Raw genomic sequence first — 15,235 nt, forward strand, 5'->3', positions numbered from 1 at the left:
TTTACATACATAATGTTAACAAGAACATAAAAAAAAAAACCTATTTCATGATTTTTGTTACATTTATGGTGTGTGTCTGTGTGTGTGTCAGAGGGCAACTTCTGGAAGTTGGTTCTTTCTTTCCACCACGAGTTCCAGGAATAAATTTAAGTGTCAAGGCTTGGGAATAAGGGCCTTAACCACTGAACCATCTTGCTTTCATTTTGTGGGGTTTTTTTTAGACAGGATGATACTAAGTAGTCCAGTCTGGCTTCGAACTTGAGGTCCTCCTGCCTCAGTGCTGGACCCATGCCTGTATAATCTTTCATCTTTAGATGAATAAAACTATGATTTATTTTACTAAACAGACTTTTGACTACTATTAACCACCATATCTACCCATACTTAAAATGGCAATGCCATTTCAAACCTGCTTCTTTTGGGGGTGGTCCTGTGGACTGAACCTGGGGTCTGGTGCACATTAAGCAGTCTTAAATATCATAATTTCGATCTCTTTAAGCAGGAAGCTGGAAAGGTGGTCCTTTCCACCTACAGAGTATAAAATATGTACTGTGATATGTACCTATGAATTGCTTTGTACTGCATCCATTCCAGGGTGAGCATTTTTAAGTTCTGTCCCTGAGCATGTGGTTCATAACTATGATCTCAGCACTTGGAAGCAAGCCAGGGACACATAGCGAGTTCCAGGCCAGCTTGCTGGCCTCAAAACAAAAACAAGCTTTGTCCCTCAAAGCACTGAGATAGGCAAATATCCCAGCTACACTGCTATTTCTCAGAACACGTCAGAGAGTTCCTTCAGAATCCCCAACATGTGACCCATGAACACTGACATCTTCATACAGTGCTTAACATCTTCCTGGGATATAAACGACATTTCCTGCCAGGTGTAGTGGTACACACCTTTCATCCCAGCACTCTGCAGGCAGAGGCAGGTAAGACCTGGTCTACAGAGTGGGTTCCAGGACAGCCAGAGCTACATAGTGAGACCCTGCCATGAGAAAACAAAAGAAGGCATTTCCTGGTCTAATTCTACTTTCTTTATATCCACTGAGCTTGGAAACCTATTATCCATTCTCAGCAGAGAAAGACGTCACTACCAATATTCAAACGAATGTGTCGTAGGAAATTCTCTAACCACTGCAAAGTAAAGAACACGGGGGACAGAAAAAAAGGTATCGACTGTGGTGAAGTCCTTCAGATGGGATTTCCAAATCACATGACAATCGTCCTCAGGTGTTGGGTAGATGACCCTCCCTCGACTAGAACTGAAGACGATGAAACTGTGTTTTCACAATCAACACACCTAAGTTTCTGTTCCGTCAATAAGATAATGTAGCTGAAACAATGGAATGTAAGGTAGGACTTTTATTAGACAAAAGTGGTTTTTTGTACACTGTTGCAGATGGCTGCTCAGCCTGTCTAAAGGCAGTGGTGGCTCCTCCCACTCTGCTATAAAGTTATAGTTAGCCATGATTTAGTTCTAGGAAATCGGGAATTTTTTTCATAGTTCCCCATATCTGTCTACTACAAAAGGATTTCAGAGCATGAAAGTAAATGAAGCGTATATAAAAGAACAGTTTCAGCTACTGACAGTTTTTCTTTGGAGTTAGGTTAAATTTTGGTTTCTTCTCAACATTTTGTATTCATATCCACAGCCCTTGAGGTACTGAGTGGAAGTGAAAGATACATTCATGTAACAGCAAAAACACCATGGCAGGCTCAAGCAGGAGCACACGGGGCGACCGCCAGCAGAACTAAAGCATTCGTAGTACCGGACTGTGGGCGCGGGTGGGCATTAACAGTATATCCAACAGATCTGTTCCCAAAGAAAGAGATTCACAGGAAAAAAAAAAAATGCCAGGCAAAGTGGTGCGGAGGAAACACACGGACGACTGCAACTCTGAGAATGTTATCTTTTGTCTAAAAATAGTGGTTCCCTGCAGCATGGAGCGTCTTCATGGGCAAGCGCCTATTCTGATATCTGAGGAGGCTTCAGTGAAGACTCTGGCCAGTCATACACATCCGGAAGCAGGGAAACATAATCACTCCGCCATATTCTCTCTTTAATGTACTTGGCCTTGTCTTCAGGTTCTGGGTATCGGAAAGCCATTTTATTAGCATACAGGTATTCTGCAACCTGGAAAATAAACAGTATTACTGTGTTTAGGCTCTGAATGTTAACCTAAAATAGCATCACAACACACAGACACAAATACAGAAAAATGGCACTTTTCTTTTTCCAAAATATAAAATAATATTACTTTGACTAATTTCAAATTATTTTAAAATTATGCAAAATTTGAAAGATAAAATAAAAATTATCGGTCATCTCATGACAACTTGGATATGTTCTGGCCACCTTTCTTGATGTAGAAAAGAATTATAGTATTTCTCTAAATTCAACAAACAAATTGAAATTCTAGTAGGCTAATCTATATGCAAGTACCAGCCACCATTCCCACAGCCCTGCTGAAAGGCTGTGCTGTTCAGGCGACTCTACTTCCTAATCAGAACTGCCCCAAAGAGCAAAATGCAATCTTAAATATGTGTGCGCCCACTGCCCCCCCCCCCACAAAAAAATTAGAACCGACAAAGGAATAGACACATCCAGAAACATGGCTGTAGTCAGCCACTCTCTTGAAGTACATAAGGCCGATTCAACCCTTCAGCGGCTGTCTGCTGCCTTCAGAGTGAATCCTGATCTGTACCATGTTCTTTTGTGGATCTTTGTGCATGCAAGTCCTCCAGTTTGAAACTTGCTATTCTTGGTTCTAGACAGTTCCTCCTTCCTACAACATGTGGGACACTGCTGGGATACACAGAACAGAGCTTAGCTCCCAGGCAATCCAGATGGCACCCGGATGTTCATGCCAGTGCTAATCACAGTCCTCAGACCAGGAGCATCAGCATCACCTGGGAACTTGGAAATGCAAATCCTGGGCTTCACCCTAAATCTACACAGCCTCTTATGACCAAAGCCTGGTCCTAGGGCCCAGGACTCTGCCAACAAGCAGTACAGGCAATTCTGATGCTTTTTCCCATTTGAGATATGCTGTTTAGTGTGGTAAACACCTCTTCCTCTCAAAATCTAAACTCTTATATTTTTTAGTGCCATCCTCTTAAAGGAAAAAAATGTTTACTTTTGATTAAAATGTAAAACTCTGCAGGAAAAAAAAATCCCAAGAGTTGAATAAACTAAAAGTTCTTAAAATTCCTAGTCCTATCCACTGAGTTAAGAATATAAGATAACAAAGCCGGGCCAGCAGTGGTGGCACACACCTTTAATCCCAGCACTAAGGAGTAAATTCGAGGCCAGCCTGGGCTACAGAGTGAGTTCCAGGATAGGCACAAAGCTACAGAGAGAAACCCTGTCTTGAAAAAACAAAGCAAACCAAAAAAACCAAAAACCAAAAAACAAAAAAAAGGATTTTAGATAACAAAGAAACTTAAAATTCTGGGCCGAAGAGATGGTTCAGTGGTTGGAACCACTTGATGCTCTTGCCAAGGATGGGGTGGGGTGGGGGGTGGGAGGGTGGGAGTGGGGGTTCAGTTCCCCGCACCCCATATGGTGAATCACAATTGCCTGCAATTCCAGTTCCAGAAGATCTGATACCTTCTTCTGGCCTTCCTGGGAACCATCATCGTGTGGTATACTTAACATACATGTAGACACAACACTTATACAATAAAATAAGAATAATAATAAAAAAAAAAAAAGGAAAAAAAAAAGGAAAAAAACCCTCTAATAAAGGAGGGACAAGACTCTTCAAGGGAAGACGGGGCCCTTCTCAGAGTGCAGGTAACAACAGGCAGCTACAACGTTCGGTGCTGCCAAAGTGAACATGAGCTTGTGCTTTAATCCAGGCCATGAGGCCCAGCAACAGAGCAGTTCACGTTGGCATTTCCCCCTCAGACATGCTGACAAATGGCTAAAAGCAAGCCATTAGATAAGAGCCCCAGCTGGTCATGCAGGCATGCAGGGGTGACTGGAGGCAGCCTACTGGGGAACACACAATAGCCCTGTCCTGATGATGCACCACGCTCGGTTCTGCCGCTGGCCACGGTGTTCTAAGGAGGTGGGCAGGGGTTGCAGGCTCCTGTGGCTCCAAAGACATGCACATCTTCCTGAGCTTCTTCTCTTCAAAAGGAAAGCTAGACTCTGAAGCAAGTGGCAGCAGATTCCCTCCCTTCCCCGGGCTAGGGGTGCAACAAGCCTAGGTTCACAATCCTACAGTAACGCAGAGCAGGTCTCCTTCACTGGGTCATATTGGACATAGCAGCCTGGGCTACGTCACTTCCTTCTTAAACAAAACCATCAGAACATATATCACATAAAATTTCCTTCTAAATATAACTTAGTTCTAATGCACTTGTATTACTAGGACAAGAAAACGTCATTAGAGTTCATGTAAGATGGCACAAACTACTTACTTTAATAGCTATGTTAACAGAAACTTCCTGAATATTAGCAAGTGATGGGTAAAGCCTCCCTTGGGCTAACTCTTCATCTGTCAATTGACTTGTCAGGGCCTGAAAGGAAAACCAGCATCATGTTTTTGTTTCAACAGAAGAATCTAGTAAAATGAAGAAAGCATTGGAGAAACAAAAAAGTAGAGACAGCAGAATTTTTATTTCTTATGGGACTACACTAAACCAATATAGAAATTAAAACTGCCATCAAGTGGGCATGGTGGGAACACACCTTTAATCTTAGCACGCAGAAGCAGAAGCAGGTGAGCCTGTGAGTTTGAGGCAAGCCTTGTCTACACTGTGACACTACATGATGAGGGTCTGTCTAAAAACATAAAATCAAAAAGCCCCACCAAAACACAACAGAACCAAAACAACTCTGCTCACTGTTCAGCAATAAATTAATAACCAGATCTAAAGACTTAATGGTATGTTCTGCTTCACACATGCCAACACCACAGAAGGAAATACACATCAGCATTAGAGCTAATGTGACTTCTTCAGGATTCCTACTGGGAGTGTGGTGTTCCACTACGAATATGGAAGGAGTTATATTTTATCTTCTACCGTTATCATCGTCTACGCTGTCATAGCGTTACCTTCACATGACAGGTCACACGAGACCTTCATATACACACATAAGATATAGATACAAGGGTTAGAAATATGAACTATTCACAACTTATAATCAGGCATTTGAAAAAGTTATGATTTAAAAAAATTGACATAATACAAAAGTAGACAAATTAAAAAAGAAATGGACTGCTAACTTCCTTTTCGTAAGGATAGTTAACCCACTCTTGTTTTAAGATCAATTTTCGCTCTATAGTCCATAGTTTATACAATCAGCAATATTTAAAACATTACCTTTGCAGCTTCCAAGAAAACACTGTCACTGATGTGCCGGGTTTGACAGAGAATAACAGCTAAAGCCACACCTGGAATACACATTACACAGCTTATTTATTTAATAAGGTCACTTTTCAAATTATGGAAGGCTGAATTCCTAAACTGAGAAAAAGAAACACATGGTAATAAACTCCCGGCCCAAACAGCCCCAGAGAAAGCAAAACCAGACCAAAGTGAAAGCGAACGATCTCGTCAATGTCTGCTTCTCATTCATTAACAAAATCATTTTAGAAGTAAGTGGCTTTCTCAACTGTTTTACTTTTATAAACACAGTGAGTACTCAGGGGTTTGTCAGGGCCTGCTTCACCTCCCAGTGCCAAAGAACAAGAGCAAGCCAGATAGAGAAACAGACACACACACACAGAGAGACAGAGACACAGACACACAGAAACACCCGCAGCCACACACAAACGCGCATTCACCAACCTCTAAGGGAAGAGACAACAAAGCAGGTCCAAGCCACCTTGGACTCGACTCCCCAGTAGCGGCTCCTGTCAGCCCTTCAGCTGATGAGTTCACTATTTCTGAGTCTCTGATACTTTAATTTCTTTCAATTTTGAGCTTTAGAGACCTCTGATTCCTTCTGGCTGAACACAAGCATCCTGCCCTCTTGCCGTTTCCAGGCTTCTCTCTCTTCCCAATATGGACAAAAACAGAACTGGGGTCCAGTTTACACGCACTGTTTACAGTACAGCTTTCTAAGTGCTGTTCAGTCCAGGCCGTGTTAATGTTGTGCTGGGGCCATGTACCCTTCTGTATACGTTTTCTTTCCCCCCGAGTTTACTGTTCTGTTTTCCCCTTTACTGTGATCTTTATTAATTAACATTTCATCTCAGAACTCATCTTTAATTGCCTGATCTTCTTGTATTTTGGCACCCTGTGTATTTTCTGGCATAAACCTTTGGAGCAGCTCTCTTCGCTCAGCTGATTCTTCACCCCATCATTTAGGGTCTGTGTTTCTCTGAGTCCATTACTAAACTCCCTTTCCTAGTCTTTTGTTGCCCTCTCTTTCTAGCAGGACAGATTTTCCCACAGTGTTCTGAGAACAACTGATGGGAAATACATTTTCTTTTTTTTAATTTTTGAAACTGCAATTCTGAAAACATGTGCTCACCTATTTCCACTGTTCTGGGCTTAGAATGTATGTTTGAAAATAGTTCTGCATCTCCTGGCTTCCAGCTTCGGGCACTGTCTTTTCATATCTGGAAGCACGGAGATCTTTGATTCTGATTTTATGACTGTGTCTTGGGTATGTTCTCAAACCCACTGTGTCTGGAACTCCACGGTGAACCCCTCTCTGAACCCCAGCCTTTCCACTTGGAGAAATGTTTGTCTTTGATGTCACCCCCCCCACACTTGCTTTTTTTTCCTCCTTTGTCCTGAAATTTCTATTTTCTGAACTTGTAACCTCTGGAGCTGACACCTAACTTTATTCATTTGCTATCTCCTGTCCCAAACTCTATTTTTAAGTGGTTCCCTCAACTTTTTATTATAATCTTTCTGCTATCAACTTTATTTTCAAGAATTTGTTGTTTTCTAATTTGAAATCCTATCTTGTTTGGAAATACAGTAGCTCTATAAGGATATTTATAGTTCTTTCAAAAACTTTTCCCACAGACTTGCTTTCTTCCAAGATGTCCGTTTTTGTTAAACACTTACGATATCAACCATTTTTAAATTTTTTATAATGAGAGACTTTTCTTACATGACATGCTGGAAGAGCAGCCAGCGCTCTTAACTGCTGACCATTTCTCCAACCCCAAAGTTTAACCCCCTCCTCTCCCTCCTCCCTCTGTTAGTGGGCTAGCTCACTTTAGTGCAGACACTAAGTGCTGAAGGCTACAGCTAGTGTTAGATCTTATATTTGTCCTGTCCAGTCTATGATCCGTTTTTTCTCTTCTTGTTTTTTTTTTTTAATTGTTGCATTTTATCCCTCAATATTCCCTGACTGGAAATGGCAAGTTTTTCTAGTATTCTAGTGATCATCCTCAAGTTTATAGCATTTTTTCCTCACTAAAAATTTCCATTAGTTTAAAATTTATCTTCCTGCCAGACAAGGCGAATCCCCCCTAACAGGTCAAGTCTATTTAACCGAGATCGCACTGCTGTGCGTTTTGTCTCGATACATATTTTTGAAACACAGCATCACTCTTTTGCTGTCTATACAAGTTTGCTTGAACTGCACATCTACAACATGATTTGCTCTCCACTCCCTCCTACGTCCCTGAGCTTCTGGGACTGTTTTCCACTGGCCTAAGGAACAAGACTTCCTGTCCTTTCATTTCATGCAAATACGAAGGCAGTGAGTTCTCGATATTTCTGAAATGTCTCCATTTTGCCCCAATTCTTGTGTGATATTGCCACTGTGTAATAAATTCTATCTAGTTGGCAAGTATTTCTGAGAAGCAACAAGAACCGATCACTCCATTGCCTCTAGGCCCGCAGCGATCCTGAGAAACCAGATGTTTTGCCCACAGCTGCACCAACTGCTGCCATGACTTCTCTTTCTTGGGACTTTCTGAAGCCTCACAGTGAGAGTCTTAGATAGGGACTTCCTGTCTACACCACAGAGGTCTTCCTGAGCTATGCTGGAAGGCATTCCTGGCCACGCGGCCCACAAGGCTGCCTCTGCCTCATTTCCACTCTCACCGTCTTCTGGGACTTAATGACAATTAAAAGTCTATTGTGTCTCCATATGTTCCCTTTAGACTGTTTCATTTACAGTTTCTTCTGCAGTGCCCTCCAGTTACCGGCTTTGGTCTACTCTTCACCCACCCATTAGATTATTGCTGTTACTCAATTCTAGAAGTTAATGATTTTGACCAACGTTCCGAAGCTTTGTTCTTATTGCTATAAAACAATAATCATGTTTGTGTTACGGCACTTATCTTCTGTGTAGACCTGAACATGTCTTCTTGTCCTGTGGTGTCTGCTGGTGTTGTCAGGTGTTTGTCCACGTCTCCTTTTTCCCTCCAAACAAGAGTTGCATTTGTATGTTTCTTTAGAAAAACAACTTGAGGACTGGTGTGTTTTCAGAGACTTCTGATCGCTTTTGCCAGGCACTGGCAGTCCAGAGCAAAGGCTGGAGTTTTCCAGACCACCCACAGCTATAAACCACAATCCACTCCCAGGTGCAGTCCTGTAGGGTTTCAGCCCAGTGTAGGTGACCACTGGGGAGTCAAACCTGGACAATATGTCAACACTGTCCTTCCTCTAGTGTTGGGGGATATTTGATTACACTGTGATCCCAAGTTTGTATTTGCAATAATTAAATAAAAACAACCTTGGGTCAAGTGGCTGTGTTAGCAACTAGTTGACAGAAGTAATCATAGAGCACCAGAGAGACACAGGAAGTAGCAGGGAGGGATCTGAAGTGGCACAGCCTTTTCTGGTTTGGTGAAGTGGTGCAGCCTTTTCTGGGTTTGGCAAGGAAGCACAGGTCTTTTGGAGACACCAGCAAGGAGAGAGGGTTAGCTGGTTGCTACTTATCCTCTCTGAGCTCCCAGGTTTTCCTTTGAATCTCGAGTCTCATTTATAAATAGAACCATAGAGATTTAGTGAAAGCTACCTTCAGTGGCAGTGACAGAGCTGGTGCCTGCAGGAATAGAAGTCCCGCTGGCTGCTGCCAGAGAAGCAGGTCAGCAACTGTGGAGTTGCGATTGCTGGCTGAAATAGCTGTAGATTTTGGCATAGCCATTGTGCCGAAGTTAAAACAACACTGAAGGACAAACATAACTTATCCCTTGGTTGTTTATTTCCTGATTAGTGAGTGATTTTAGTGCTGGGGTTGGGGGGGGGGAGTTCAAACCCTGGCCACCTCACCAAGCTCTCTTCTCATTGATCTTGACCCAGAATCCCATGTCTTATCAATCAATAGGCTATTGGCTTCTTGCTGTGGATTATACTCATGGTTAAAACAAATGACTGGTCAACAGCAGGGCATGAAGAGACTGGGCAAGACAGCCTGATGCAGAGAGAATGATGGGAGGAGGAAGGACAGAGTCAAGAAAGTCGAGAGATGCTAACCAGCCACTGAGCAAGCAGGATGTGTAGAAAATGAGGTAACAAGCCATGAGCCACATGGCAAAGCACAACTAGAAATATGGGCTAATTTAAATGTAAGAGTTAGCTAGTAACAAGCCTGAGCTATCAACAGAGCATTTACAATTAATATAAGCCTCTGTGTGGTAATTTGGAAGCAGCTGCTAGGATGAGAAAACTCTGCCTACACCTTCTGATCTTTGAAGGCTGTCTATTTATCTGTACATCTTTACTTACTTTTATGAGTATTTTGCCTGCATGTGTGAATGTGTATATGTGCATCATGTATGTGCCTGATGCCTGCAGAGGCCAGAGGAGGGCACTGGATCCCATGGAACTGGAGTTACAGATGGTTATGTGATGCCACATGGATGCTGGGATGCTGGGACTGAACCTAGGCCCTCTGCAAAAGCAGCAAGCACTTTCTCCAGGCCCTCTAATCTTTTCTAAATATGTAGCCCATGATGGCTCTGAACTCATACTTCTCCTGCCCTAGTCTTCCAAGTACTGAAACTACAAGCTTGGACCATTATACTCAGCTTTGAATTTTAAATCTTACCCATTGTTAGAGTGGTAGGACTGGTAGTTCTGACATATCACAGCCTTTGAGTTTTAAATTTCTTTTTATAAAACTTTCAGACAACCTCCCACTGGTGGGTCTGTTTTGACTTCCATCTTGTCTCTCCATAAGGCTAATAGCTTTCACTCATAAAGCCAAGGCTTTAAAATGCTATATATGTAAAGAATCAATTGCCAAAGTTCTTAAGAGTAAAATTATAAGGGCTAGAGAGATGGCCAGTGGTCAAGAGCACTGGGTGCTCTAGCAGAGGACCTGGGTTTGATTCCCAGCACCCACCCAGGATATCTGTCACGTTCTTCTGACCTCCACGAGCACCAGGCACACATGTTGCATACATATACATGCAGGCAAAATACTCATACATGTAAAATAAAAAATCTAAATAAATCTTTAAAAAAGTCAAATACAAATTTAAAAATTGCTTTGTCAAAATCAGCAAAGTATTCTCTTTTTGGCTCTCAAATTTTTATGCTACAGGAATACTGCTGGATAGAACAGGACAATTTAAAACATTACCAAATGCTAGAGAGAAATCATTGATGGTAGAGGAGTGTCTTTACAGATGCTAGGTCTCAAGACACAACCACAACAACATGAAGAGAAAAGGGGGCATTACAAAACAAAGACACTAGATGATCACAGGTTAAATAAACACCTTGTTTACGTTGACAGTGTTAATAATGAGCCTGGCTGGTGCCATGTATTACTGACAACTTAGCTAGAGCCTGCTACCGGCTCTTTAGGGAAGACCCAAAGGGGGAAGAAGAAACACGTGGCAAAGGAACTCATGCCAGATCCCCATTTTGCTCAATACAGTCTTTCTAAATGGGCTGGGATGTCGCTCAATGGTAGAGTACTAGTCTATTTTGCATGAGGTTCTGGGTTCAATCCTTAGTATCGCAAAAAGTAAACAGATAAAAAGGTAACTGAAGACCAACAGAAGTTTATGGAAATAAACACAAAGGAAGAAATATTTCCAATGACAGAAAAAAAAATTCTTAACTGCAAAAATAAAAAAAGAAATGAAAAACATAATTCTAAAATAAGGTATTGGGAATAAGAAACTGTTAAATCCCATGAACTGATAAACATGGTGCTAAGCAAACTACAGACTTCTCTTGTATTCTGATACCAGTACAGTGGTCACAATGAAAAAACTGAAGTGTCTGATTTCTAGTCACTGTCTTAGCCAAGGGCTGAGAAGGGAGGGCCTACTTAGTTTTTGGATACATACTGAAGTTACTAGGAATGAAATTGTATGCTATCTTTAAAGAAACTTAGAAAATACACTAAAAGTACTAAAACCAGAACAGACACAAGCTGAGTGAGTAGCACAGCATCCTCCCAAGTTACAAGACATAAAGAGGAGGTAAAAATGAGACTGAGAAGTCAGTTACAATACAGAGATTCAACCATGATCAAACATTAAGCTCCATGTAGAAAAAGATGAAATAAAATAAGGGAAATGGGGAAAAAAGTAAATAAAAACTCATATGTAAACATTTGTTTTTACAGTGATGCTGTTCACCCACAGATGTGCCAGACAAAAGGGAATAATCCCACCCCCAGATACATCCTGGTAAAACCATCAATTCTAAGGGAAAACTGTGAATATTGTGAGAGAGAAAAACACTGTATTATGTAAATAAATGGAGCCTGACTACCGATTTCCCACTCCCACCATGGGCCTAACAGAAGTGAGTGAAGGAGAAGCCTCAAAGCCATATGCATGGTTACCAGGTGTCTGCGATAGTCTGCACTTGGCTGTGTGTGTGTGTGTGTGTGTGTGTGTGTGTGTGTGTGTGTATGTGTCTTTTGTTCCACCTATCCTGTGTTTCTGTCTCTCTCTCCAGCTATCTTTCTATCTATTTTTTCCTGCTGTTCCTGCTCAAGAGTACCTGGGAGAAAGTAAGGGGGGGAAAGCCCCCCTCCCCAACATACTTTTTAGAAATATATATTTTGGCTTTCTTGAGACAGGGTTTTTCTGCGTAGTTTTGCACCTTTCCTGTTTTAAAGGCTTATTCAAATATATATTCTAAGCCGGGAGGTGGTGGCACACGCCTTTAATCTCAGCACTATGGAGGCAGAGGTAGGAAGATCTCTGAGATCGAGGCCAGCCTGGTCTACAGATGTCCAAGGACAGCCAAGGCTACACAGAGAAACCCTGTCTCAAACAACAATAACAACAACAACAACAACACAGAACAAAACAAAAGCTATATTCTAGAAACATGGGATCGAGTGGGACAGCACCCCTGTGCAGAAGATGAGGTCTGAGACAGTTAGCTGCAGAAATCAAGAGTAAAGTAAAATGGAAAGGGGCATCGTGCTTGGTACTTGCAGAAAAACACAGCGACAACAAGTTCTAGAGTTAACAAATCACAATCTAGTTGGTGAATACTAATTATGTAATCACAATTTTTTTTTATAATAATGGTTTTGAATACTCAGAGTCAATCCAGACAAAGCATGAAAATCAACAAAACACCACACACTTGCTGAAAAACTCTCCACAATGTAGACTAGAAACTAACCAACAATGAGGTGGGGTAAGATAAAAGCTAAACACTGGAATCTTTTCCTTCTTCATGGGCAAGCTGACAGTAATCTCTGGAGAGACAGCTCAGGGGTTCAGAGGGCTTGTACAAGCAGGAGGACCTGAGTTTGGACCACAGCCCCCACATAAAAGGCCAGCATGGTCTTGTATGTGTTTGTAACCGCAGCACTGGTTTGTAGGCATGGAGACAGGAACACTGGGGGTTGCTGGCTGCCAGTCTAGCTGAACGAACATGAACTCCAGGTTCAGAAGAGACCACACCTCAAAGGAATATGGCAAAGAGAGCAGGAAAGGACACCGATGCCATCCTTTGGCCTCTGCACTCGTGCACATACACCACACACACACACACACACACACACACACACACACACACACACACTAGACACACACTCATACACACGCGTGCATATACACCACAGACACACAAATGTAAACTTCTAACGAAGTGCTTTGCTGTGTAAGGTAAATATAACGACTCAGGAGAACAGGCGAGACACCCAGGGCGGGCAGCAGGATCGGCAAACAGTCGAAGGGATGTGTGCAGTCTTGTTGATGGCTCACAGCAGGAAGTTGACATCTACAGACAAGTTAAAAGAACCACGCCAGAGGGATACATACACCTATGGATTGTATCTACCAGGAAAAGGGCAAAACCCGAAAGCAGTTACACCAGAGAGTGTGATGAAAAGTACAACAGAGCCGAAGAACCCTAACCTTCTGTTCCTCTGTACTTTCATGACACAGGTACTACATTATCTCTATAATAAAGTCTAACGGAATGAATAGATTTTCAAAGAAAACAGAGCAAATTAGAATTACTGAATTCCTTGTTTCCCTGTAAAATATCACACTTCTGTAAATACTATTGGTTATGTCAACTTTAAATTCGAAAGAATTCCATGAAATTTTTTTAAAAAATTATTATTTTATGTGTCTGGATATTTTGCCTGCATGCATGTCTCTGCACTTTTTTCACACAGTGCTGGCAAAAGCCAGGCAAGGCCATCAGAGGCCCTGGAACTGGAGTTACAAACTGTGAGCTTCCATGTGGGTGTTGGGAACCGAACCAGGGTTCTCTGGAAGAGCAGCTGGTGCTGAAACAATTTTATGCAATTAATGACAGATCTATAACATCAGTCACGATGGCATTTACCTGGGAAAATATAGGCATTGTTTCCTTGGCCTGGGGTGAAGACTCGTCCATCCTGGAGTCTCACGGGCTCAAAGGGGCTGCCGCTGGCAAATAGACACCTGCCCTGTGAAGACAAAATCATCTCAATGTTTCTGGCCACTTATTCAGGGAAATTCATAAAAGAGTAAGTCTTATGGTTAAGTTAGACTACTAAATTACCTAGGAACAAGAAATCGTTTACTACAGAACATAGTCCTTTAATCTAAATTCTTTTATTAGAATAAAGCTTGTTTTGTGCATAGTACATAGGCAAATGAAGTTGAAAAATATCCATTTATCTCTTTAAACCCTAACACTCTACTTCCTTTATAAAATGAACACTGGTTAATAAAGAGCACCTCAAGTAATAAAGACTGATGTGAGCCTCATAAATGAAGCGGGAAACAGCAAAATTAATTTCCTACCACTCGTGGTCCGTCTGTTCCACTAGCTCTGTGCTGGGCGCGCTATGTGCCACTCAGTTCATTCACCTTTCCTGAAAGCCCTGCTTGCTTGTTACCACCTTCCATTCATTGATGAAAAGAACCAACAAGTAAAGCAGAAACTAAGGATAGGACAGTTTCAAGTACTTTGTAGACACTGTGTCTAAAATTTGTAGCAGTTAAATTTGAATCCAAATTTTTATTTTTATTTTATTTTTTTTTTTTTTTATTTTTTTTAGTTTTTCGAGACAGGGTTTCTCTGTGTAGCTTTGCGCCTTTCCTGGAACTCACTTTGGAGACCAGGCTGGCCTCGAACTCACGGAGATCCGCCTGCCTCTGCCTCCCGAGTGCTGGGATTAAAGGCGTGCGCCACCACCGCCCGGCTTTGAATCCAAATTTTTATAAATCTAAATTCAATGTTTTTTTTTTTTCTATTATACCATGATACCCACCCCCAAGTTTAAAATATGGGCATGTGATATAATTACACTACTGGTACACAACAAGCTTGCCAGGCTGCCTTGTTAAGGAAAGGTAAGTCTTTACATATTTTTTTCTTTATCCAGTTTTAGTACTATGTCTATAGAGATGTGATGCTAGTGGAACTGTCTATATTTCCAAAATAGACTGGACACCCTTATGATCAAAGGGGCTATATATTTAATTCATAAAAAACTGTTTACATTATTACCTGGCCTCACCAAATTCAAAGAACAATAGCACTGCAACAGGGCAACCTATCTTGGAATGTTCAAGAATAGCTAGTGTTAAATCATGTTTAGATACCCCATTTAGTTAGATTAGAGTGACTGACAGAAGCCAGGTGGTGGTGGTGCATGCAGAGGCAGGCAGATCTCTGTGAGTTCGAGGCCAGCCTGGTCTACAAAGCTAGTTCCAGGACAGCTAGGGCTGTTACACAAAGAAACTCTGTCTTGAAAAACAAAAACAAAACAAAAGATTCACAGGAAACTAACTGAAATGGAAAGACAAATGGCCGCTTACTAGAACATCTAACAGTTGCCTCCATCTCTAGAGTGTTAGGATCGCAGGTATGTATCACA

At 41.7% G+C, this 15,235-nt stretch overlaps 1 protein-coding gene across 2 annotated transcripts in view; it reads right to left on the reverse strand.

The window, feature by feature from the left end:
- Positions 1–1,350: 1,350 nt before the first annotated feature.
- Positions 1,351–15,235, reverse strand: part of Me2 (malic enzyme 2) — a 46,840-nt gene continuing 32,955 nt past the window's right edge. For both annotated transcript variants that reach the window (XM_006970098.4, XM_042264477.2), the window contains exons 13-16: positions 13,714–13,816; positions 5,338–5,408; positions 4,432–4,530; positions 1,351–2,137 (exon numbers count right to left, since the gene is read on the reverse strand). In XM_006970098.4, the coding sequence (XP_006970160.1) occupies positions 1,970–2,137; positions 4,432–4,530; positions 5,338–5,408; positions 13,714–13,816 (441 nt within the window). In that variant the 3' untranslated portion in view covers positions 1,351–1,969. The remainder of the gene's footprint in view (positions 2,138–4,431; positions 4,531–5,337; positions 5,409–13,713; positions 13,817–15,235) is intronic.

The sequence above is a fragment of the Peromyscus maniculatus genome, chromosome 19 (assembly GCF_049852395.1).
Source record: "Peromyscus maniculatus bairdii isolate BWxNUB_F1_BW_parent chromosome 19, HU_Pman_BW_mat_3.1, whole genome shotgun sequence".
Classification (NCBI taxonomy): domain Eukaryota; kingdom Metazoa; phylum Chordata; class Mammalia; order Rodentia; family Cricetidae; genus Peromyscus; species Peromyscus maniculatus.